The following is a 25,418-nucleotide window of genomic DNA, read 5'->3' as shown; positions in this document are numbered from 1 at the left end:
TCAAGTCTCCCTGTTTCCTTGATTGAAACGTGATGTTTACGAAAGTCGCCTCGATAGATAAGATAGAGTAAATATACATGGCTGTGGTATTTGTTTTTTGCTGAGTTCCGTAGTTTTTTGTAAATTGTCCTCCAAAGTTGTATGAAATTAAAGTCTTGAAAAGTGTCACGACAAGCCTTCGCTCGAGTGAAATTTAATTTCCGTAAAACTCTGAAAAATAAAGAGATCCGATCAAACTGATTGTGGTTTTAGTATAGGTACATGAATGTCTTACAACACACGAGAAACGAGCGAAATCCGTGTCTCAAGCAAAATCGACCGGACCGCTCTTACAGAGACACTCTCTTAACTCCTGTGAACTGTCATCACTCGAAGAATTTCCGTCATGTTCGTAATTATTGTTGGAGTGCTCTTCACTGTGAACACTGGCTTCCTCCTCGATAATTGCCTCTTGAAGAACACTTACAACCCTAGACTCCCATGTCGATCTGTCAGTTTCGTTCGGTAGGTCAATGTAACTCCTATCCAAGAGAGATGGCAAATGGACTTTGAGATCCACATTGTCGTATTTGATTATAATCAAGCAATCATCGCCCTCGTTCATCAATCGTGTTATGGCGTGGTTTATCTCAAATTCGCAAATGCCTTTTTGAACAAAACTCTCCGATACGACAGCAATGATCTTGTAGCTATCATGAACACTATCAACAATGCTCTGAGCAAACACTGAGCCGGGTTGAAAATCTTTCCAATGTATGCAGCATCTAAACCCGTTGCTCTGTAGCGTCGAAAGTAGGACGTTGTTGACCCATTCAGATTCTGTCGTGCTGTAGATTATGAATGCGTGGTACTTAAAAGCTGTGAATACAAAATGAATATTGTTAATATTCTGTCTTTGATTGTTTAAGATTGTGATTATTGCAGTCTTCATGAGGCAATCGAAATAAAGGATAAAAGCAACTAGGAGAGGATGCGCTTTATCCTCTCTTGAGGCAACCAAGTATATCTTGTTCTCGTTTTCCTTTTTAGCCGGCCAGAGAAATCCCGAATACGCGTACGTTTTTTCAGGTTCTTGTTCATAGGCGAAGTTACTCGGACTAAGGACAAAATTAATTCTTTGCATGCAGGTGAGGTAATATCCCATATTTATTAGCAACTAGCTCGTCACAAACGAGGCAGATACTCAAGCATATCATGAATGTTGGGAAGTTATCGGAGAAAGTCCGTCTTGAAAAGCTTTTGGATGTGTATGTTATAGGACAATAATTATGGAGAGATTCCGGGCTATAGCTTTAGTTTTTTTCCTGAAACAGTAAGATAATTTGAACACCTAAGAAATTTCAGCTTTTTGTTAGAGTGAATGATAAGTGCATGATGCGGCTTAAGTATCGACCTTACCTCTTCTTACAGTCTCCCTGGTAACTGAAGATGGCGGCTTACGACATTTTCGATACAACACCAAAGCGAACAGCCCAAGAAAAAACGTACCTCCAACGGAAGAAAATACAACCTCAAGTGTTCTTGAAGCTGTTGAAGAATCGTGTATCAATGTAAATGTTTGCTAAAAGGATATCCACTTGTATGAGATTAGTTCACCAATTTTCCAAGGGAACAACAGCTCAAGAGATTCTAGTGAGTGGTTCGCTGATATTTCTTTTGTGGACTATGAATTGTATTTGGAGAATCCATTGCATTGAGGAATATATTACAGATGAATTACCTCTAGGGGTTAAAGAGACAGGAGACATTTCGCCTTTATAAAAGACGAAACATAGTTTTTCAAGGCTTTTTTTTTCTATGGGGATCAACCGCGTCAAAGTTACTTATCTACACTTACTTGGCGATGATGCTGTCCTTGCCGGAATAGAAACTTCTATGAGAGTAAAACCAATTTGACCTCATGTCGGTTAATACAGTTTCAAATTTGACATAACCGGTTAACATTTGGCAAGCTACTACTGCTAAAGTAGTCACTTTTTAGATTCTTTCGTTGCCATAGCATTATCCTCTAAAATAGGGACAACTGCATCGCCCATAATTCATTATATTGTGATTCTGCGGGGGATAAGACTGAGGGAGAGAGGGAGGGAGGGGGGAATTGATTTCTTGAAATGTCCTGCCTTTGTCTCTCTCGATCCTGAGCTACACTGTACGTTTGCAATTGTTTGCAATTTCTGGGGTAAATTTCAGATTGAGAATCTCAACCAAAACAAAATAAACAAAATAACCAAAACGGATAATCAATTCAAAACAAAAGTAAGTAACACGAAGAGCCAATGAAAGGTCGGAGTAACTTAAATCAAGCCGCCTGAGGTTCTGAAAACATGGATGACTGCGTCGTGATTAGCTTTGCATCCGATTGGCTCAGATGTTCAAGCGAGTTTTTTGGCAAATTACAGGGCAAAGGGATGCAAAACCAATGGAATCTCGGATTACTTTCGACGCCACCGCAAATGAATCCAACATTCTTCTGATATTTACAATGTTGCAATTCCAGAATATTCAAGAACGTCAGCCCTTCTATGACCTCGTCAGTGTTCAACAGAAAATTGAGTAGATCAGGTCTTCCAGACTGTTTGTCCGTCTGTCCACATTCACTTTGACATGAAATACTGAGAGTACTGATATACTTAATATAATTCTACCACATTTCCGTAATTGTTAACGCTTACTTATTCAAAACAAAGTTATTTCTGTAATGATTGTCATTTTGCCTTACTTTTCATTTCATCATTCTCACCATTGTTACAAATTTTTTAATATCAATGTTGTGATTATCATAATCGTCCTTGTCACTGTCACTGTAACTGTCTCCGACATTGCCATTGCCATTGCCTTTGCTATTGTCGTTGCCTTATTATTAGTATAGGTAATAACATGATTTCGAGTGCAATGGGTATTAATAAGCACGAGTAAATATTTCAAAGACAATAAAATTGCACGGTTCCGTAAGACGAGTGCAATTTGCAGTCTTTGAAAATTCAGAAGTGCTTATCACACCAAAGTGCGAGAGGAATCTTGTTATTACTTCTTAATGAAACAACATCACAGAAAGTCAAGAAAGACGACATTTTGAAAGTGTGCGCGCTCTTGTAACTTGCACCACTCGTGCAACATGAGAATGCACTCGTTTTTAGCCAGTCGGAAGCGCGTGAGTTTTTCATGTACATTATTACTTAATTATTATCATCAACATCAGTAGCGTTACTAGTATTAGTAATAGTATCCTTATTTTTATTATTGTTATCATTATTGTTGTTATCATTATCACTTAAAACTGAACATTATCATTGTGTTGAAAATTATGCATCTTACCTTTTTTTCGAGTAATATGAAACATTTTATACGTATCTGGATGTTCGGGGAATGGATAGGCAGTCACCTAGGCACAAGGGAAAGATTTTGGATTCAGAAGTTTCTGTTGACTAAATCCTACAGAGAACTCTCCAAAAAATCTATATTAAGCTTGTTCCTTCCTTCTATGTTTCCTATTTGAACCTAAGAGGAGGAGACGGTAGGGGCTGCGTTTCGTCAATAGCTGTCATGTCAGCCAAATGAAAGTGATGAAGTCTTTCAAAAATCACGTGGCTAAATGTTGATTTTTGCCTTAGCAATATGAGGATGTAATAAGTAAAAAAAGAGAGCGCCATAGAGTTAAAAAAATTCACAGCCACAGATCATCATCCGTGGCTGTGAACCTTCTGAGCAATTTCAGAATATCTCCGGATCTTTTGTCAAATGAATCAAATATCGTTCTAAAACTTCTTCACATGAAAATACCATAACAAAACCAATGGAGGACTACGAAAATTTAACGATGACGAACAAAAGGAAGAGGAACCTCTTTTGAACCTTGGTTGCCAAATACGCTTCGAGTCAAATGACTGACGCCCCCAAATATACACTGTACTTTAACACCTTGACCCCTAAGAGTGACCAGCATCTAATTTCTCCCCACAAAATCACTCCTAAATCAAACATTTAGGTCACAAGAATAAAGGAAATGATCACCAACTCAAGAAGTTCTTGATTGTGAGACACGTTCTCCTTGTTAGCACCTTGGAAAATGTATAGAGAACAGTATGGAGAATATGCACGCATGGAGTTGTTTGTATTGATATTAGGAAGTAAAGGAACAATGAGGAAGCTTTTCTTGCCAGTCGGTTGTCATCGAATTAAATTGATACTCACAGGGTAACAAGATAAAGTCGCTATCGTCACTTACCGCGACGTCAATTCGCTCAGGATATTTCCAACCATAAGTGGCATAATCCAAGATAAAATATGTCTGGTTCTGAATGAAATACGTTTCGAATTCCAATATTTAGGAGCTGATTTAAAACATGTACATAAATCAAAAATTTGTTACGTTTGCAATAAACTAATGAGCTCAGCTCGATAAGCTTGTCTCCTGTACCTAAGATTAACAACGGTCAAGTTTTTTTCATAATTGAAATCGATTTGCAGTATCAAAAATTTAAGCTACAGGGAATATACGCCATTAAGAATTTACTTTACTATTCATGTTACGTCGTGTTGTACTTCAAGAAGGCAATTCGATCTTGTTGTGTGATCGTCAGCGTGAGAGCAGCCCTGACAATGACTGTTGTCGGTAATGCTGATCAGCGGCAGTTTTTACAATCTCAGCAAATTAAGAATTAAAAATGAGGGAATTTCAGTGAATACCTTTGGTAATTTGAAACACTGTAATTTGAGGACACTCTTTTGATTTCCGCCGATACCCCTTTGAATGTAGTAGCTAGTCCAGTTGAAAGAGGCATCTGCAGAAAAGATACCCAAGTAAGTTGCAAGGGTTGTTATCTCAATTAAAGAATAACTGATACTTGAAAAAATCTCGAATCATTGCATCACTCGAGCACGTGCGAGAAGCTGTGTGGCGGTTTAAGTATCCTATCAGTGATTTGTTTTGAACAAATACCTCCATAACCGTCCTTGTTCCCTCTCCACTTAATTTTGCTTTTTCGTCTTTTACCACCCTCTGACTGATAGTCTACCCCCTTTCAATGATCCCTTTTGAACAGAAGGGTGCGAAAATACTTCTCAGGCAAGCAGCAATACGGAGAACAACTCAGTGACCTTGCCTTCCTCTCCTTATTGTTCAATTTTATCGCCAAGGAGGATCAAGACTTTATCACCGCAAAGTTAAGTGGCCAGGTTGCTAAGCAAAATTTAAAATGGCCGCATCCGTAGTCGCATATCTACTTTTATCGGCGTAGATCCCGGGGTAAAAATCATATGGTATCTGCGGCATAAGTCATGCAAAATCAACACAAAATAACAGTAGCTCAAACACCAGTCACTCCCATATATCATATGGGAATCATACATTTATGTTTAACATAATACAAGTCTAACAAGTTACAACCAATCTGCCAAGTGTTATAGTACTGAGTTTTGCTTAGCTTATATGATAAAACATCACAGAATTAAAACTCACTTACTTTTAAAAGGTGTCCACGAAATGTTGACAACCCATTCTCCGTTACTTCGTTTGGAAAAATGTCCATTGATGTTTTTGGGATGCCACTCGTATTCTCCAAACTCGTGCCGTACACAACCTGCAGAAAGGCGCATACTCTAAATATGGCAGTTTTCGGTGGTTAATGAAAAGTACGTTATGTAATTTGAGCTTATTTGCCGAGAAAATAACAAAAAAAGGTTCACAACCTTCTTTGAGTTGGTTAGTGAATTACACATTGAGCCATCGACATCTCATCCTTCTATACAGTTTGCAAATACCAAATGTGGATTACGTTGGTTCCAATACAAATGCTTTTCCTGTTTCCTGCTTTCACTATTCAAGGAAACTTTGTTTGTTTGCTATTTTCGCCAGACAAGTTTCATATTGAGGCTATACTTTATATACTGGACCAAGTCTCCTGGCTTGCATTCTTCGATTAAAGAGATTATTTCAGTTCTGTTTACTATTTCCTGTTTGTTAATAAAGGAACCGTAACTTACTGAATTTTGAAGAGTTTGTTGACGCTGTGGGTAGGAAACCTAGAAACAGACATTAAACAAGCGTTTATGAAAATAGGATATGAAATAAACCTAGGTCACAGCGTCTTTGATCACTCTCACAAATAGGACTACCACGCTTTTCTGTCACAAAACAAACACATGCGCATGATTACCACGAAATTCTTCATTTGAATTTCTCGTTCGGTCTCCCGCAGTTAGTAACTGCAGTAGCCTGGATAGTCAATAAGAATCGCATTATTTTATTGCCACTGTCTTTTTTTCTTTTCGAAACTTTTGATGGACCTAACAATACACAACAAACATCTTACTAACAATATCGGTGAGTAATTTGGATTTTCGAAGACCCTCAAATGAAAGCTTGTCTTATCTTACCCGCTGTCGTATCTTCTACAAGCGTGCGTGACGTTGGAACAGCTGTTAGGAAAAAAAGAAAAATAACCATGTAGTTTTCACCCAAATCGTTGAAGCAGTGACATGGATAAAAGCTCTTTGGCAAATTGTAGTGTTTAGGTTACTCGGAAGGATCGTATATCAGACGTTATATATGATTACAAGTGTCTGTCTCACAAACCATAAATCCAAGTCTCAACCGGCTTTGGCTTCTTAAGCAAGTGACCGAATCAAGACAATGATGTATACTACCAATTTATTTTTTTTAGAAGTAAAAAGTCTAGAGTCGTGCTGATCTTTAACCTGATGGCGGAAATGATGAAAAAAAATTGTGAATTATTTTTTATACCACCAGAATGACATAATTTAACAAATGAACCCCTGTCCATGTAACAAAGGACATTTTCCCTCTATCCTTGCATTTAAAGAAATTCATTTTCAGCAGTGGTTATCAAAAATGTTTCTATTTGACAGAGATCTCTTCCATAATCATTGCCTCTGTGGAGACATCCTGTCTCCGTGTTATCCGCTCTCCATTAAGTGAATTTTCATATTGATGTGCTGAATGCCGGAACATAGGAAATATTCTTTTTCATCACAATTACTTGAAATCAAACGTAAAAAAAACAACGAAAAAAAGTTATAAATAGCTAAAACCTTCCTCTAAAACTCAACAATTAAGATGGAGGAGAAATGTGAAAGAAAAAAAATAGAAACTAGTCCAGTTAACCCTTTACATCTAAAATCAGTTTGCATATTCTCCTCTCGGTTCTTTACGCATTTCCCAGGGTGATAACAAGGAGAATTTATTTAACAATCGATAGCTTCTTTATTTGGTGACTGTTTCCTTCATTCTAGTGAACTTAATTTTGATTCAGGGGTGATATTGAAAAGAAACCAGTCACTCCAAGGGTGAACAGAGGGGAAAAAGTGTATGAATCGAGTGAGCTTCTTTGAAACTCAGGAAACCGTGAACACCATAAATATACATGTAAATGGGATGCCAGAAAATCTGAACTGAGTTTGTGATTTTGAGGTTTGTCTTCGCGAGCTTAACTCAGACAACCGTCTCCATGTATATGGAATGTTATACATTGCCAAAGTCAGTCGGCGTCCGAAAATCTGAACTGAGTTTGTGGTTTGGAGGTTTGCCTGCGCCAGCTAAACTTTAATGTTATCAGTGGTCAATATACAACTGACCTAACAGAATCAAATAAAAGGGTGCACAGTTGTCTGAGTTGTACGGCAAATATCTGCCTGAATTTGACGAAGAAAAGACGAAACGGTAAGAAAATTATTATCTAAGCACATAATAATTTTACGCCTCATTTTTATATCCTCAGTCCTAGTGTATAGTTTACACGGGAAGTTACCCCTTTGTCTCCCAAGATCTGACTGTTATTCTCCCCTCCGGCAGCAACACATTTACATGTAAACAGGTTACGAGAATTCGGTGTTAAATTAACGTAGAAGCCTCTACATGATAAGTTTGAGTGTTCTGGTTACCTTTTTGTTGAATGATGTATGGCTATTGGGAGTTATAGGGGAAGAGCTATCACACAAGAGTGTCTATGTTGACTTCCTGGACGCTTTTTATCGTTATCGGCACAACTTACGTGGTTTAAATGACTGTACATCTGAGGAGTCCTCTTTTGGAGAGTAAGGAAGAGCAACAATCTTAAAATAAAATATGAAACCACAACATGATGAAAAGCGTCTCACTAACTGTTTTTGGTTCAAAAATAATTAAACTCACGGTAGCAAATACATTTTAAATCGAGGGTGCTCTCACTTACCCTTAGATAAATAATATCTGGAAAAATATATCCATAGGAAGAGAGATTAACTTGAAGAAATGTTTGATTCTAAAATGTAGAAAGAGACAGAGGAGAAATTATGGTGAAAAACCAAAAAGAACACAACTGATAAGCTACTGACCACCACGTCATAGACCACATGAAAAGAAGTTTACTATGGTCAGTGGATTTTCAGAAACGGCTTTTAATACCTCTAAGAGAAGTTTTCTTTTTCCTCTCATTTTGTACAGTTGGAGAGCATGCAGATCTCAATCTGTATCAATGCTGGATTATTTAATGAGTGTGCCCAAAACACTATGGGTACAGCTTTAAATCAATTGCTAAAGCCTCAGGGTTCTGAAGAATTTTGCTAAGTTTTGTTACTTTAACTAGGGCGACTTGCTAGCTTTACATCATTCAAAGAGGCCGTAACATTCTGATGTGCAAAACTAGCTTTAACTTGCGAGGCGATAGTTTTGAAAAGAAAAAACGACATGAATGAGGGTGTGGATGGTAATGTATTGAGAGGTTACATCACTGAGTCGCAAACACTAGACTTGAGAGCTAGAAATCTTAGTTGAATCATTGAAAAATTTGGCGGTAGAAAGAAAACTAAGTTAAATTCATTAAATCCACCTGATAAGTAAACGAAATTCAGGTCAGTCTTTAAGAAAGATTAACCACATTTTCCGCGTAACTTTGCATCTTACCTTAGGATGCTGAGAACAAGTTGATGGATTTAAGCCTTTCACTTCAGGGTGGGCATTTTTTACTGCAAGTTTAACCACGATACCAGACCAGTTTCCATAAGTTTCTACAAAAAAAAAATCGCAGAGTAAAAAATTGTTACTCCAACGAGTCATCATGCTTTTTCGTTAGGGACTTACCCTGAAGCCAATTTGCAACACGGGGTCATAGGGAAAATGCTGCACACATAACAAAAATATATTATTTACTATATTACATTTCCGTAAAAATATCCCTAAAAGAGTCTGATCGAGGAAAAAGAAAAATTTAAGTGCAATTCATACGTAAGCAAGGGGACTTGCATATTAATTAAACCCTCATGATTCAAAACTAGGCTTAGGGAAAACTTTTTTCACTAAAAAATAAAACGCATAAAGTTATAATTGCTTTTAGGGAACTTAACATAGATATATTCATATTAAGTATATTATTCTGCATTTGCAGCTAGATAATTTATCAAAAAATAAAACTTAAATTTCAATGCAAACGAACCTTCATTTTCTCTTTAAGTCTTGAGGTTCTCTCTCTAGAGTGCGGGAAATATATTATCTTTAATTTACTTTTAAATTTTTTATCTGATTGGCGAAGGTAGAGCAATTTTTTCACTCCAATTATATCGCGAGAGAAAGGAAAGCCATTTTGATGCCGCAGTTATTACTGACACTCAATAAAATGGGTTCAACTCTCTCGAAGCTTTAATCACTCACCATTCAAAGGTGTCCAAGATATGTTCGCGTACCAATGACTGGTGTTTTTATACTGTCCGAAGGTCACGTTCACCTCTCTTGGGGTCCAGTCCACTTTTTGATTTGGTGAAGACACTGAGCACTCTGAAAAACATGGTCTGAAGTTAGAAATTTGATCAAGAGCAAAAAGACTACCCCAAAAATAACAGTAACTGAAAGTAAATTCCAAACTGTCGGCCTACCCCTCTCCGATGCTCAAAATTTAACATCGGGAGAAACGACAACTCCCGAATAACTACTACATCAAGAAAGAGCATGGCTGGAATGGCAATAATTAAATTTTTTTCAATCGGGACAAGTTAACTCATCACAAAATTTGTCATACTCACAGACATTTGTATGACGGAGGGTACAACATACATCCCTAACGGTTGCCATATAAAGTTCTTTTTTTAAAATTGTTTGAATTACATTCACTCCAGAGATGCAAGAACTGTTTGAATGAAACTTTGCAAACCTTTTCAAAACTGGGTAATTATTTTGGTAATTGTGTATCCCCAACAAATCATCCTCTTCGATTTTAAATCACCTCTTACAAAAAGTGTCTATTCAGATGCTTAAAATGGTCTTTGCGAAGTTGGCAAACAATTTATCTGAGCTGATGCAAATTGTTAGGATTTGTAACCCATGTGTTAATTATATTTACAATTTCAGCCTTCATTTCATGATGCATTTAAACTGAAAAGTAAGATCCTAAGCTATCTCCTCACACTCCTGTAATTATTTCAGCTTACCAGGAATGGCTCTCAATGCCTTTCGAATGCGCTGTTTGGTAGAGAAAGGTGCAGTTAGGCCTCGTTGGTCTGCCACTGCAATTATTAGGGGGTATAAATTAATCAGTAAACAATTTCAAAATTAGCATTCACGCTATAAAGTTTATTCAGACAGGAGACCAATAAACTATGGGCAAATGAGAATCAATCAGCCTAAAGTACTCAAAGACCCTTAACGGACCAACTTTAAAACATCTACAGGGACCGGTGAAAAAATTTTACAAAGTGATCCCAAGATTTACCGCACTTGGGTTCACGCGATTTTTAATTTAGCGTCCTAAAAGGAGAAACAAACAAATCCCGTCGAACAATCAAATAAATGTGAATATCGCTTTATCGATATAATTCTAAACCAGCTTACCTTTCCTTGCCTTGCAAAGCTCATAACACGAGAGGAATACCTGCAGGTCAGAAAGACATAGGGACAGTTGGTCAGGTGCCAAAATTGATCGGTGAATTTGCGGTTGACTAAACAAAGACTGAAATCGAATTCGTTTTTGATAAACGAGGCTAGGCTCCAAAGGTGTAGTTCTTTTCTACGATTAACGAATCGTGTAGTACGTGAGATGAATTGTGAGCAAATTTAGGATTTTTAAAAATAGACGGTTAAAGCTTCCTCGTTTGCCCTGGTTAAACAATTAATGTGAGGAACATTGGCTGCCATCATGTCACAAAGGGTTAAGATCATATCATCGCACGGCTGAATTTTTTCAGTATTTTAGATCCGCCTATCATTAACCTACGGAAAACACGTCTTGATGCATGATTCTGTTGCAGGAAATCGGAAGGCTTCCAAGAATATCAGAGATATCAAAAGAAGCAAAATTTGAATAATGGAAAAGCTCGACAAGGGGCAAAATATAAACTCTTAACTGCTTCCTTCCTCCGACAAACAGTAATTTTATTTGCATATTTAAAGTATGATCACCAGGAAATTTCAAATGCTAAACGGTGTTAAGACCTAAAAAGCCATGTTTAGAAAGCCTCATCGATTATTTTTATATTCTCATTGGTTTGAGATACCAGGCACAAGAAGTTACTGTCATAAAATTTCCGCGAAATCTGCTCACTGAAAACCTCAATGAACCAACTTTTCCCGGAAAACTGAATCCAATATTACCGATCATTCAAACTATGACAGAATCTTACATTTGAAAGGTCTCATCTACTTAGTTCTAGAATGAACTGTGAAAGCTCTCACCCATCTGAAACGTAGTTTCATTCACAAGTTTCTGCCAGTATCACTTATTCAAATGCTGTTTGCTAAGTAATGTCTCGGGCTATGTCGAAATGGATTTGTCCATCCTTAAATATTCAGGGTGGTAAAATATGCCCAGAAGGAGTCGTATTTTTGTCACGATATCAAGAGGATCTCGTTTTGTAAACATAAGACAATTTTCTTGGATATCAAAATCAATGAAGATTCTTGTTTCCGTTTCAATGAAACATAACTAGTACTATCATCACCTATCATGTCTCCGTCCAATTTTACCGGTAACATTTCCATCGATAAAAATCTCGGGAAGTTAAACTCTTTCTCTCCAACTTTTTGGTGAGAGTAAACTCGTGCTTCTCTCCTCAAATATCAACGGTACTAAATGCAGTATTTTGATCTACATGACGTATCCACATACATCTTGTTAAGAATAGTAAAAGCGTCGAGAAGAAAAAATCATTATGAAACGTAATGCTGATTAGAACTGATATGCTTTGTCATTAATTACGTGTTAGGAAATGATTTGGTTTGTCGGCTTTGCAAAGTGTATTTTTACTCAACAAAAACAAATGACCTCTTGAACGAAAAGCATTTCTAATTAAGCTCCCTATGCAAACTTCTACCAAGGAGCTGTGTTTGGTATTCAAACAAATCAAACACAAATTGATTTTTAAATAGCAAGGTTAGTTATCCTGACGAAGGAGAGGAACAAAAAATAATTCAATACAGTCGGTCTAAACTACGCATTTGCGCAAATAAAGATTTCCCATTTCAAACTTGAATAAACACGAAATTACTGTCTTTACCGGACGGATTTTCTGTCTGTGATAGTTAAGACACTGTAGAGGCAGGATGACTCAATAATTTCGTAGAGAAAAATACTTTCAGCATTGACAGAAATATTCCTCAGTACACGTACACCTGAACGAATTATTTTTTAAATTCCAACGTGACGTCATCAAAATGCACGTTTTGCTCCGCACATATATAAACACTGATTGTGAAGTGATCACGTTTTAACTTCTGTGAGCACACCGAAGGAAAATACATATAGCGACAAAGTTCCAACCCAAAAGTGTTTTCAGCTTGTCTTTATCACTGTCTATACATCTACCTAAGAGTATTTTGAACGAGCTTAAATTTCAGACCAGCTTAGCATCGCAAGACCTTTATTAATTGTGCTTGTTATTTCGCGATTTACCCTAGCTTGCGTTACTAATTCGTAGTTCAAAGGGAAAATAATATCAATAAACAGTTCTTGCCGGGCAGAAATCTAACTGCCAAGGATCACTCACATTGACGATCGAATGTTAATGAAAATTGTCAATAAGATTCACTTTGCACCATCATTATCCTTAGCCCAATGTTCTAAATTCCTGGAAATCAAATCACGCTCACCTGTTATAAAGTAAATTTTTGTATGCCCTCGCAAACAGGTTTCAAAGAGTAGAAATTAGAACGAAACCGCTTCAGCGTCGAAGAAATGCACTAGAATTCCGGGGTTTCCGTTCTACGACAACTTTTACGATCCTAATAGGAATATTCGCAGACTTGAGCGTAAGTTGCAGTGCAGTCAGTATCGAAACCCAATCGGAATACAAACAAATGGGGCACAAACCTTTGAACTGGCGGTTTTTTCAGCTAAGCGATGGCATCGTCGAAGACATGATGACTTCACAGATCGTGCTTGAGATTCTTGAAGCAAAACACCAGCAATAAGGACAAACAAGGGCAATACCACGACAAACATTAAACGGCCGAGTCTTGTATTCATTGGATTGCAGTTGCGTCAAGAGACGTCGGCATCACATGGCATTGCAATTTCAGGGCTGGATATAGCACCAAGCATTTTGTCTTCAGACACGGACTCCTAGTCGAGAGCACGGACCTCTCTTTACAACCTCGTTTGTTAACTCACCCGCAACAAATTTGTGATTTATGTATGCTGCAGACATAAACAACAGATCATAATTGATGCGCTCAGTCTTCATTATGCCTTTATCACGTGCGATCGAAGTTTGCATTGTCTCTTCCAGTCTTCCATACTTCTTTTATTTTAACACTAAGCTATTTTTATCTTCGTGGATATTTATTTGCATGGGACAATTTTATTCGTCTTGTTGTTTTTCCAAAATGCAAGAACACAGTAAAAGCGGACGTCATGTATGAAGCATGAGTGAGCATGGCGTGACAAATCTAAACAAAAATACCGATGGACCAGCTATGGTGACTGAAGCCTGACCTCGCTAAGCGTTTGGCACCTAAAGATATTAATTATTATGATAATATTAATGATGACGGTAATGATAACGAGACTTAAATAACTACTTATAATGATTATATTTGTTTTTATGATATTGCCGTAACTTCGTGAAAATAGTAGAATCGAGATAAATTACTAACTCACGATAATACTCACGAATTATTTTTCAAGAACGTGGGTCGGCGTGACTCATACCATCATCCATTTTTTGTGCTGTATACATTCACTTTGTTTTTACACGTTACGCGAAAATAACGTTATCAATCTAAATCAAATGATAACAGTTAAAAATTGCAGTGCTGTGAAGTATTGTCAATTGGTTTTAATCATGATTATCATAATTTTCACCATCATCATTTTTCAAATTTATAAAGTTAGATCATGACTCACAGCTATAAAGAGAATTAGTATACGCCAAACAAGTAAATAGAGCTTTTTGCGCGCGCTGATTGGCTAGTTCGGAAATGAATTAGCAAATACTATTAACCTCTGAGCAGCCGATGTGACAAAATCGCGCGTAAAGAGTTAAATTTCCGACCATTTTTTTTGGTACGATAGAAGAAATAAACAAGCTTGTTGGTTTCCGTGTGGTAAGTATTAAAATAATTATTCACCTCTAATGTTGCGTTCACAGTTTTGGTAGATAGGAACTCCTTTCTAACAGGTGTATACGTATCACGCTAAAGCTGAATGTGAAGGACAAAGCGAGGATAACACTGGTCTTTAAGGGGAAGGAGAATTGGAGAGGGAGATAAATGATGAGTCTTAAATATTTTCTCTCTTATCCCTTAATTTCTGTTTTGTTTTCGTTTTATCTGCGTTTTTGTTGGTGTTTTCGCTTGCAGCCCATTAGAAGCCTGCGCGCGCACAGGCTTCATCATGATGTAACATACGATAAAGAGTGTGACGTAACGGAAGAAACTCAGTTTTTCTTCCGTTCATAAAGATAGTGCTCGATGCTTCTTAATGGGCTTTCAGGTGGGTGCGTTTCTTCCAGGTACATTAACAATCTACAACATTACTTTGAGAACTTTGAAGCGAACGCAAGTAAGTTTTCGCAGAAATATGAGCAGTTCTTTCTAACTCAGTATGTGACGAAAACGAAGAGGGCAGAGCATCGAGCTATGCAAAGCTCTTTTTTTTTACGATCGTTATTGCAAAATAGGAAAAGATACTTACCAACAGTTACGATACAGAACGATTCTTGCGGGGTTGATGATTTTATTTTAAGACAAAACACTCTGTACTATTTACAATAAATAGCTAAGTGATCCTTAAGCCACGCAAAAATGGTCTGTAATGTTCCAAATTTTTTTTCCAATCTTTGTCTTTCAAACTTGTTGCTTCGTGCTGGAGACCTTTTTGACCCTTCAACTACCATGGGTGACCAAGACAGAATTTCTCCTCACTAATAATCTGGGGATAATAAGTTGATCCAATAATAAATTCTCGAAACTAACATTATCAGAATTGTATGGTTGACAGTAAGGAGAATTACCGAGAAATCTATGGTTTCACTGTCTTTGCGATAGCTTTTTAGTAAGTACAACTGCAGTGATAGTGGAACGAAAAATGAAAAGGCAGCATCGCTTGTTACGTCAATGATAATACAATTGTCTTGATCTCTGAACTGGCAGATTGAGAGATTTATGATTAATTAAAACTGTCAAAAACAATGGCCAATTACTTATAAATCTTATCAATGACAAATTTGAGGTTAAGAAAGGAGAGAACTGATTAAAATGCAGAATAATTTATAAGTGGGCACAAACAGTAAATAGTGATACAAATTTGACCCTTATGATACCAAAACAGCCATTGATTATCGGTAATGTGACTATTTTAACTACAATTATGTTCCAGTTCCGTAACACTGAGAGAAATATATCGATATGTTATCCACTTGGCACCTTCGCTTGGAGTTGGAAAATTGAAAGTCGTGCTGAGTATACTAATTGCATGAGTTGTCGTACCAGTCTCTCATCTGTGTGGCAGGGTGTTGAATTTTCGAGTGCAGTGGACATGAAACCAACTCGTTTTGATGCCATGGGTCGTGTCCGATCACAAAATTATAGGTCATAGCAGTCAAAATTCTAAGCGATTGTCATGTTTTGAAATTTGGCATAAATAGCTGCGTTGAGAAACGTCAAAGGTTCGAAGAGCTTCAAAAAAGAACTAAATGTTACTATTATTCGTGACGGTAACTTGATGCCTCATGCGAAAGTAAAACAAGTCATCTGTCTATGTTCGGAATTGTTTCTTGGAAAACTTCTTCTCCTTCTCTGATCGGGTCGACGTCGTCTATGGAGGATACTACTGTATCAGGCTTTCATGCCTGTTTTTGTTAGGCTTCTTGAGAAACTCGATGAGTTTTCTTTTCCAGTGAGGTTTTTCATGATTACTGCCATAGTCGATAACACTTCTTTCTCGCAGATCTTCAGGCAGCGAACTTAAATCTACGTCATCTTTTCTTATAATGACCAAACTGTCGTCATTTTTCCTGAGAAGTCTTTGCTTTGCTTGATTCAGTTCATAATCACAAAAGCCACTTTTCAAAAAGTTCCTTGAGTAAACTACAACATTTTTGTAACTTTTACTAATACTTTCCGACATCAGATCATAGATAATACCACCAGCTTTGAAGTCTCTGTAATGGACTCGGCATTTGAGCCCATGCTGTTCTTCAATGAGGGGTAGGAGCTCTTTATCCACCAATTCTTTATCATCACTATTAAAAATTATGAATATGTCATGATTTTCAGGCTCGATATCTGGAAGTAACGAAAGGAAAATTTGTTAGACGAACGTGGGAGGTTTTATCCGAAAGAACTGTGAAATTCTCAGACTTAAGTATAACTGATAAGGGTAAAAGCTTGAGCAGGCTTCATTCACAGCACAAAAGAGTTTTAATAAGGAGACTGAAGTGGTGAAATAAATGGATATGGAAAGATGTTATCCACACGTGATTTCAAAGTTAGGTACGTAAGCAATTAGTATCAATCGAGTCGCTCGCCCTTCCAAGAGATATTATTGGTATTTCTTTACTGATAGACAAATACAAACCACCAGATGGACGGCTGTATCTAGATCCCCTGTGTTGTAAACAGATTCTGGTAAATGTTTTGTGGCAAACACCAGCCAATACTACTGCCAAGACACCAGCAACGATACCAACGGAACTGGACATATATTTCATGACTTTATTAGAGCCTAGGTGAAAATGAATAACTTTTATTACCAAATCAAGAAAAGCCTTTTACTTTCCTTCCTTTTGTGAGAGATAAAAACTCGTGATTTGCTGTTATCAAGTAACGGTATGTAAAACTTTCCACGAACACACATTTAAAGTGAAGGGTCGTTTCTAAGATTCTATCTAACAATCGGCTCTAGGAATCTCTCCATGCACATTCTACAGAAATGGAAGTAGTTGAAAAATTACTGAGGTAAAAAAAATCTGTGATAAAAGCCAGGTCACCATGCCCGTTAAAAGGAAGACACAATCCGGCTGTTTGAAGGCGCAGGCAGCTCAAGAAACCAGTACTAAGAAATAAAGAGATCGATTGACACCAGCAACAAGCTTCATTCCAATAAAGTTAACGCGTGAGACTTTGACGCTTACGCTGGGCAACGGCAACAACGATGTAACTATGCTAGGTGTTGTATTCTATGAAGCATTTCCTCCCCGATTTCTCGTGAAAAGATAATTCGTTTTTTGAAACAGCAGTTCATGAAAAGAATAACAATTTTAAAACAATGAGGCCTGTTTCAAAGTGCTCCTGAGAAGTTTGTCTGAGACCCCATAAACATAAAAAGACAGTATTTCCTTCTCACACCAATAAGAATACAGTTTGTCAAAGTTCTTGTGCAAAATTTAAATCATAACTAACCAAATTTTCCAGGTTTTGTAGGCTCTGTGGGCACAGTACCCAGATCAGAAGACAAGGACAATAAGCAGACGTTTATGCAAATAATATGAGACAAACTTGGATGTCTAAGCGCTCAAGTACTATTACAAGTAACATCACTGTGATGGCTTTCTGATGACCACAGATTTCTTCATTTGAAATTCTCGTTTAGTCCTCGGCAGTTACTAACTGCAGTGGCCTGGACAATCATTAATAATTGCATTATTGTACGACTTCTGACATTGCATTTACTTCTTTTTAACACTTTTAAAAGGCGCAACATTATACATCTTAATAACAATCTCGCTAAATCATTTGGGTTTTAAACAATCCTCGAATGAAAGTTTTTATTTTCATCTTACCCGCTGTCGTTTGATTTACAAGTGAGGATGACGTTGGAACAGCTGTCAGGAGAAAAAGCGAAATAACCATCGTCGAAGCAGTGACCAACAGATGAAATTTTAAAGTTTCTTATCTGATAAACTTTTCTCTGTTTATTATTACCAGAACAAAATGGTCTAATATATGAATATCGTGTCTATGTAACGAAGCAGCATTTCCTCATATCCTCGCCTTTAAAGAAAAGCAATTTCAACAGAAGTTATCTAAAAACTTTTTGTTTGGTCGGCAGGGATCTCTTTCATGACTTTCTATGCTATCCAGATGTTTTTCACCATCATAAAATTAATTCTACAACATTGTTAATAGTACAACTTACGTGGTTTAAATGACAGTACATCTGAGATGTCCTCTTTTGGAGAGTAAGGAAGGGCAAGAATCTTTAAATAAAATAGGAAACTACCATGTGATGATAAGCGTCTCACTAACCTTCTTTGGTTCAAAAATAATTAATTAAACTGATTGGCAGCAAGTACACTGTAAATCGAGTAAGATCTCACTTACCCTTAGATAAATAACATCTGGAAAAAGATATCCGTAGGAAGAGAGATTAACTTGAAGAAATGTTTGATTCTGAAATTTAGAAAGAAAAAGAGGAGAAATTATGGTGAAAAAACAAAAGCAATGCAAGTGATTAGCTACTGACCACCAGGTTTTAGACCAACTGAAAAGAAGTTTATGATGGTCAGTGGATTTTCCAAAAACGGCTTTCAATATCTCTAAGAGAGGTTTTCTTTGTCCTCTTATTTTGTACGGCTGAAGAGCGACCTCATGCGGTCCCAACATTCTGATCTTTAGTCTAGTCACACGTCACATTGACGTGTTGCACAAGTATCTTGAGAAATATGTAAATATGTAACCAGAACGCTACCGATAGAAAAAAGACTAACTTAAAGTCAATATAAAGCAATTTTTTTTCACCCGATAAGTAAACGAAATTCAGGTCAATCTTTAAGAAAGATTGGAACTACAATTTTCACGTAACTTTGCCTCTTACCTTCGGATGTTGAGAACAACTTGATGGATATACGCCTTTCAATATAGGGTGAGCATTTTTTACCGTAAGTTTAACCACAATACCGGACCAGTTTCCGTAAGTTTCTACAAAAACAAATCGCAGAGTGAAAAATTGTTGTATCAAAGAGTCATCACGCTCTTTCGTTAGGGAATTATAAAACTGAAGCCAATACAAAGTCATAGAGAAACTGCTGCACACAAAAAAATATTATCATCTACTTTATACCTTTCAGTCAAAATATCCCCAATGTAGTGTGATCAAGGAAAAATTTAAGTATATATTTTGAATCTTACAAGGATAAAACCACTTTGTTAGCAAGGGAACTTACACATTGATTAAACCTTCATGATAAAAAACTAGGCTTAAAGAAAGCTTTTTTTTCACTGAAACTAAAACATCATTACATTTCATTGCTTTTAGGGAACATAACATAGATATATTCATATTAAGTATAAAATTCTGCATTTGCAGTTAGATAATTTTCTACGCAACGCAACGCAAACGAAGCTCCCTACAAGCGCGGTAAATCTGGAATTTAATTTAATTTTAAATTCTGGATCTGATTAGTTTAGAGTAGAGAAAGTTTTTCACTCCAGCTATATCGCGAAAGAAAGCAAAGCCATTATGATGCCGAAGTTATCACTGACACTCAATAAAATGGGTTCAACTTTCTCGAAGCTTTTATTACTCACCATTTAAAGGCGTCCAAGATATGTTCGCGTACCAATGACTGGTTTTTTTATACCGTCCAAAGGTCACGTTCACCTTGCTTGGGGTCCAGTCCACTTTTTGATTCAATGAAGACATTGAGCACTCTAAAAAACATGGTCTGAAGTTAGCAACATAATCAAGAGCAAAAGAACTACCCCCAAAAAACAACAATAAGTGGAACTTCCAAACTATAGGCCATCCCTTCTCCGATGCTCAAAAATTTAACATCGGGGAAAACCACAACTTCTGAATAACTACTACATCAAGAGAGAGCATGGCACGAGTAGAAACAATTAAAATTTTTTAAATTGGTACAAGGTCACTCTGCTCAGAATTTGTCATACTCACAGACATTTGCGTGAGGGAGGGTATAACATAACACCCCGAGCATTGGTGATATAAATTTTTTTTTTTTTTTTTTAAATTACTATTTCTCTAGGGATGCAAGAACTGTTTGAACAAGACTTTGTGAATCTGCACAAAACTGCGTGATTATTCTGGTTAACTGTCTCTCAGGCAAATCATCCTTTTCGATTTTCAACCACCTTTTACAAAAGGCGTCTATTCAGATGCTTAACATGGTCTTTGCAAAGTCGGCAAACGATTTATATGCGCTTCTGCACACTGTAAGGATCTGTAACCTATTTGTTATTAGTATTTACAAGATCAGTCTTCATTTCATGATACATCTCAACTGAAACGGAAGATCCTGAGCTCTTTCTTTACACTCCTTTCAGTATTTTCAACTTACCAGGAATAGCTTTCAAAGCCTTTCGAATGCGCTGTTTCATGGAGCTATGTGCAGCAAGGCCTCGTTGTTCTGCCATTGAAATCGCTAGAAAGGACATGTATAAACTTATGCAGTGAACACTTTCGAAACTAAGATTGACGTTATAAAGTTTACTCAGCGTCACAAGACAGGAGACAAAAATTATTGTTAGCAAATGGGCATTAATCAGTCTAAAGCACTCAAAACTCCTAACCATTAAAATATTTAAAGGGGACAAATAAGTTTACCACGTGATCCCAAGATTTAACAGAAATCGGTTCGCGCGATTTTCGATATAGCGTCTAAAAACCAAAAACAAACCAATCACTTTAAAATTTCATCTATTGGTCACTGCTTCGACGATTAAAGTGAAATCACATGGTTATTTCGCTTTTTCTCCTGACAGCTGTTCCAACGTCATCCTCACTTGTAATAATACATAGCAATAACAGTGATAATAGTGTCAGAAAGAGAAAGCCCATTCGCTTTGGTGCTTTTGAGAGGGCTATCAAATATCACTTTAAAACAGATAAATCACTCTAAGTTTTACCTTGCGTTTCCTTGCAAAATTCATGACATGAGAAGGATACCTGCAGGTCAGAATGGTAAAGAGACAGATGGTCAAGTGGTCAAATCGATCGGTAGATTTCCAGTTAATAAGACAGACAGAAATTGAATTTGTTTACGTTCCAAAGGTGTAGTTTTTTCATAAGGTTTCAGATTTGTGTTATGCTTAGAGAAGAATTTGGTGTGAAATATGCGCCATTTTCTACACTGTCCCACGAGCAAAAATGAATAAGAGAGGGAACAAAGCCATAGGTCCGCGAAGTGTGCTGAGGTTTGCATGATTGTCTTTAAACTCAAAGTTTAATATAACGTGCACATAAAGACTTATTTTCTATAATTAATGACTCGTTTAAGTACGTGAGATTAATTTCGAGCAAATTTAGGATTTAATAGACCGATAAAGCTCCCTCGTTTGCTCCGATTAAATAATTAATACGAGGAACATTGGTTGTCATCATGTCAGAAAGGGTTCAGATTATATCATCGCCTGGCTCAATTTTTCAGTGTTTTAGATTCGCCGATTCATTGACCTACGGGAAACACGTTTTATGCATGATTCTGCTACATTAAATCTGAAAATTTCAAAGAATATCAGAGATATCAAAAGAAGCAAAATTTAAAATGTAAACTTTTAACAGCTTCCTTCCTCCGACAGACAGTAATGTTATTTGCATATCTAAAATACGATCATCAGCAAGGAATTTCAAATACTAAACGGTGTAAAGACTTAAAAAGCCATGTTACGAAAGCCTTATCGATTATTATTTTTTTCTCTTTCGTTTAAAATACCAAGAACAAGGAGTTATTGACGTAAAATTTCTGCAAAATCCGTGTACTGAAAATCTTAATGAATTCCTTTTTCCCGGAAAGTTTGATCCAGTGCTACTAATCATTCATACTATGACAGAATCTCATCAGGTTAATTTGAAAGGTCCCATCTAATTAGTTCTAGAATGAACTGTAAACGCTCTCACCCATCTGAGACGTATTTTTATCCACAAGTTTCTGCCAGTATCACTCATTCGAATGTTGTTTGTTAAGTAATGTCTCGGGCTGTGTCAAAATGGATTTGTCCATCCTTGAATATTCAGAGTGGTAAAATATGCCCGGAAGGAGTCGTATTTTTGTCTCGATATCAAGAGGATCTCATTTGAAACCATAAGACAATCTTTTTGGATATCAAAGTCGATGAAGATTCTTGGTTCCGTTTCAATGAAACATAACAAGGATAATTATGTTTCAGTCCACTTTGACCGGTATTGAATAGTAATTAACATTTCCATCGATAAAGATGTTCAATTTAAACTTGAAATCGTCGTTTCTTTACTGCACTAATTTTGTATCTGTGATGATCAAGACACTATAGTAGCTGGATGACTTAATAACTTTGTATAGAAAAATACTTTCAGCATTGACAAAAATATTCCTCAGTAAAAGTACAGCTCCAAAATGTTTTTTATTTCCGACGTGACGTCATCAAAATGCACGTTTTATTTCGCATAAATATAATCACTGTTTGTGAGGTGCTCACGTCTTAACTTCTGTGGGCACACCGAAGGAAAATACATATAGCGACAAACTTCCAACTCAAAAGTATTTTTGAGCTTCTCTTTATCACTCAGTTTATACATCTACTTTTTAATATTTTGAACGAGCTTAAATTTCAGACCAGCTTAGCATTCCTTAGGGAAATGTTTGCAGACTTGAGCGTAGCCGTAGTGCAGTCAGTATCAAAACTCAATCGGAATACAAACAAATGGAGCACAAACCTTTGAAGCGGCGGTATTTTTAATTAAGCGATGGCATCGTCGAAGACATGATGACTTAAAAGATCCTGCTTGAGATTCTTGAAACAAATCGCCAGCAATAAGGACAAACAGCGGCAATACTACGACAAACATTAAACGGCCGAGCATTGTATTCATTGGATTGCAGTTGTATCAAGAGACGTTGGCATCACATGGCATTCGCAAGGCTGATATAGCACCAAGAAATTTGTGTTTCGACATAGACTCCTTCTTGATGGCACGCCTTTCACTTTACAATCTCGTTTGTTCACTCAGCCGCAACAAATTTTTATTTATGTATGCTGCAGTCATGATAACATCTTCATTATACCTTTGAACGAGGTTTGCATTGTCTCTTTCGGTCTTCTTTAATTCTCCTATTTAAATAATAGGCTATTTTTATCTTCATAGATATTTAATTGCATGGGATCATTTTTTTCGTCTTATTGTTTTTCTAAAATGCAAGAACAAAGTAAAAGCAGACGTCATGTAAGAAATGTAAACATGAGTGAGCATGGCGTGACAAATCTGAACAAAAATTCAGATGGACCAGCCACGGAGACAGAAGCATGACTTAGATACGCGTTTGACACCTAAAGATATTAAAAATTATGATAATATTTATGATGTTGGTAAATGTAATTTCTGAAGTTTGAGTGACATGGAAACAAGTTAGCCAGAAATTAATATTCTGATAGCAAGTTAAAGAGGTTCGCGTGGCATCATGGAAGTTTCGGATGATTAAAGTGTTTCGCGGGAAAATTTAGTCATTCTAGATCGGTCAGTCTTATGTTTGACCACTTTCCTTCTTTTTTTTTTTTTTTTTTTTTTTTTCGTATTGATATAATTTTCGTTTCCAAATCCTTGTAAAATATCAATACATTCTTTGATTTTTTTTGTGATTAGCAGGGTGGCCATGTTAGTTTACCCTTTCCTCGAGGTACTGTGCTGCTGCATTAGATGAGGAATACGTTTCCACATATTTTTTGGCCACTTTTAAAGCATGGTTTTCTTAGTGGTTTTTCGTATCTGGTGCAGCACAGGTTCTTTTTGTAGAACCCTTAGTTTTCAGTGTACACATGTTAAGATCAAACCAGGATGCGTGTACTACAAGACTGGCTGACTCATCCTAAATAAACTTTTCACATTGGATGACTCGTCTGAGTGTAGTTAGAATTGAAAACGAGACTTACATTATTACTTATAATAATTATAGTTGTTTTGTGATACTTCTATAACTTCGTGAAAATAGTAGAATCGAGATAAATTTCAAACTCACGATACTACTCATGATAACATTTTTAGAGACATGGTTCTCCATGACCCATACCATCATCCATTTTGTATGCAGTATACATTCACTTTGTTTTTACACATTACGCAAAAAGAACGTCATCAGTCTAGACAAATAATAATGGTTAAAAGTTGCAGTACCGACAAGTATTGTAACTCGATTTTAATCATGATTACCATCATTTTCAACATCGTCATTTTTCAAATAAAGTTAGGTTATGGCCCACCTCTATAAAGAGAATTAGTATATACCAAACAAGTAAATAATGCTTTCTGCGCGCGCTGATTGGCTAGTTCGGAAGTGAATAGCAAGTACTATGAACCTTTTAGCAGCCGATGATACAAAATCGTGCGTAAAGAGTTGAATTTCCGACCATTTTTCGGTATAATAAAAGTAATAAACAAGTTTGTTGGTTTCTGTGTGGCAAGTACTGAAACAATTATTCACCTCCACTTTGGTGAATAATTTTTTATTATGTTTCGATCACAGTTTCGGTCCTTGAATAAGAACTCCTTTCTAACAGATATATACGTATCACGCTAAAGCTGAATATAAAGGATAATGCGACGATAGTCTTTAAGGGGAAGGAGAATTAGAGAAGGCGATAAATGACGAGTCTTCAAATATTTTCGCTTTTAGCTCTGAATTTCTGTTTCTTTTTTTTGTTTTATTTGTTTGTTTGTTTGTTCGTGTTTTCGCGTGCGGCCCATTAGAAGCTTGCGCGCGAACGAGCCTCATCATGACGTAACATACGATAAAGAATGTGACGTAACAGAAGAACCTCATTTTTCATACCGTTCATGTAGTCAGTGTTCGTTGCTTCTTGATGGGCTGTGTTTTCAGGTGTTGCGCTTGGTGCGGGTGTGTTTCTTCTAGCTACGTTAACAATCTACAACATAACTTTGACAACTTTGAAACGAACGCTAGTAAAATTTCGAAGGAAAATGAGCAGTTACTCTTTCCCAACTACGTGTGTAAAGAAAACGAAGAGAGTAGAGCATCGAGCTTTGCAAACCTTTTTTTATGATCATCAT

The 25,418-nt window shown here is 36.7% G+C and overlaps 2 protein-coding genes across 4 annotated transcripts in view; both read right to left on the bottom strand.

The window, feature by feature from the left end:
- The window catches only part of LOC113665476 (uncharacterized), a 23,300-nt gene extending 9,788 nt beyond the window's left edge, over window positions 1-13,512 (bottom strand). Inside the window, exons 1-16 of the mRNA XM_089184470.1 lie at window positions 13,290-13,512; window positions 10,817-10,856; window positions 10,417-10,491; window positions 9,644-9,766; window positions 8,900-9,003; window positions 8,190-8,258; window positions 8,010-8,070; window positions 6,376-6,417; window positions 5,983-6,021; window positions 5,463-5,579; window positions 4,687-4,781; window positions 4,226-4,294; window positions 3,316-3,382; window positions 1,838-1,873; window positions 1,399-1,527; window positions 351-858 (exon numbers count right to left, since the gene is read on the bottom strand). Coding sequence (XP_089040596.1) covers window positions 351-858; window positions 1,399-1,527; window positions 1,838-1,873; window positions 3,316-3,382; window positions 4,226-4,294; window positions 4,687-4,781; window positions 5,463-5,579; window positions 5,983-6,021; window positions 6,376-6,417; window positions 8,010-8,070; window positions 8,190-8,258; window positions 8,900-9,003; window positions 9,644-9,766; window positions 10,417-10,491; window positions 10,817-10,856; window positions 13,290-13,445 — 1,730 coding nt within the window. The 5' untranslated portion in view covers window positions 13,446-13,512. The remainder of the gene's footprint in view (window positions 1-350; window positions 859-1,398; window positions 1,528-1,837; window positions 1,874-3,315; window positions 3,383-4,225; window positions 4,295-4,686; window positions 4,782-5,462; window positions 5,580-5,982; window positions 6,022-6,375; window positions 6,418-8,009; window positions 8,071-8,189; window positions 8,259-8,899; window positions 9,004-9,643; window positions 9,767-10,416; window positions 10,492-10,816; window positions 10,857-13,289) is intronic.
- Window positions 13,513-15,144: 1,632 nt separating this feature from the next.
- On the bottom strand, window positions 15,145-23,441 carry LOC113665473 (uncharacterized). 3 transcript variants are annotated; one of them, XM_089184444.1, is made up of 10 exons: window positions 23,073-23,441; window positions 21,287-21,326; window positions 20,719-20,802; window positions 19,949-20,071; window positions 19,236-19,339; window positions 18,743-18,811; window positions 18,558-18,618; window positions 18,202-18,243; window positions 16,998-17,144; window positions 15,145-16,705 (listed from the first exon to the last, which is right to left on the bottom strand). In XM_089184444.1, exons 1-10 carry the CDS (start codon window positions 23,226-23,228, stop codon window positions 16,248-16,250), a joined length of 1,284 nt encoding a protein of 427 aa, XP_089040570.1. In that variant the 5' UTR covers window positions 23,229-23,441; the 3' UTR covers window positions 15,145-16,247. The 3 variants fall into 3 exon arrangements, with proteins under 3 accessions (XP_089040570.1, XP_027036972.2, XP_089040572.1); XM_027181171.2 differs by lacking the exon at window positions 20,719-20,802 and having other exon boundaries at window positions 23,073-23,370; XM_089184446.1 differs by lacking the exon at window positions 16,998-17,144 and having other exon boundaries at window positions 15,675-16,705.
- Window positions 23,442-25,418: the final 1,977 nt, after the last annotated feature.

The sequence above is a fragment of the Pocillopora damicornis genome, chromosome 10 (genome assembly GCF_964200805.1).
Source record: "Pocillopora damicornis chromosome 10, jaPocDami1.2, whole genome shotgun sequence".
NCBI classification, from domain to species: domain Eukaryota; kingdom Metazoa; phylum Cnidaria; class Anthozoa; order Scleractinia; family Pocilloporidae; genus Pocillopora; species Pocillopora damicornis.
This window is presented reverse-complemented; position numbering and strand designations above follow the sequence as displayed.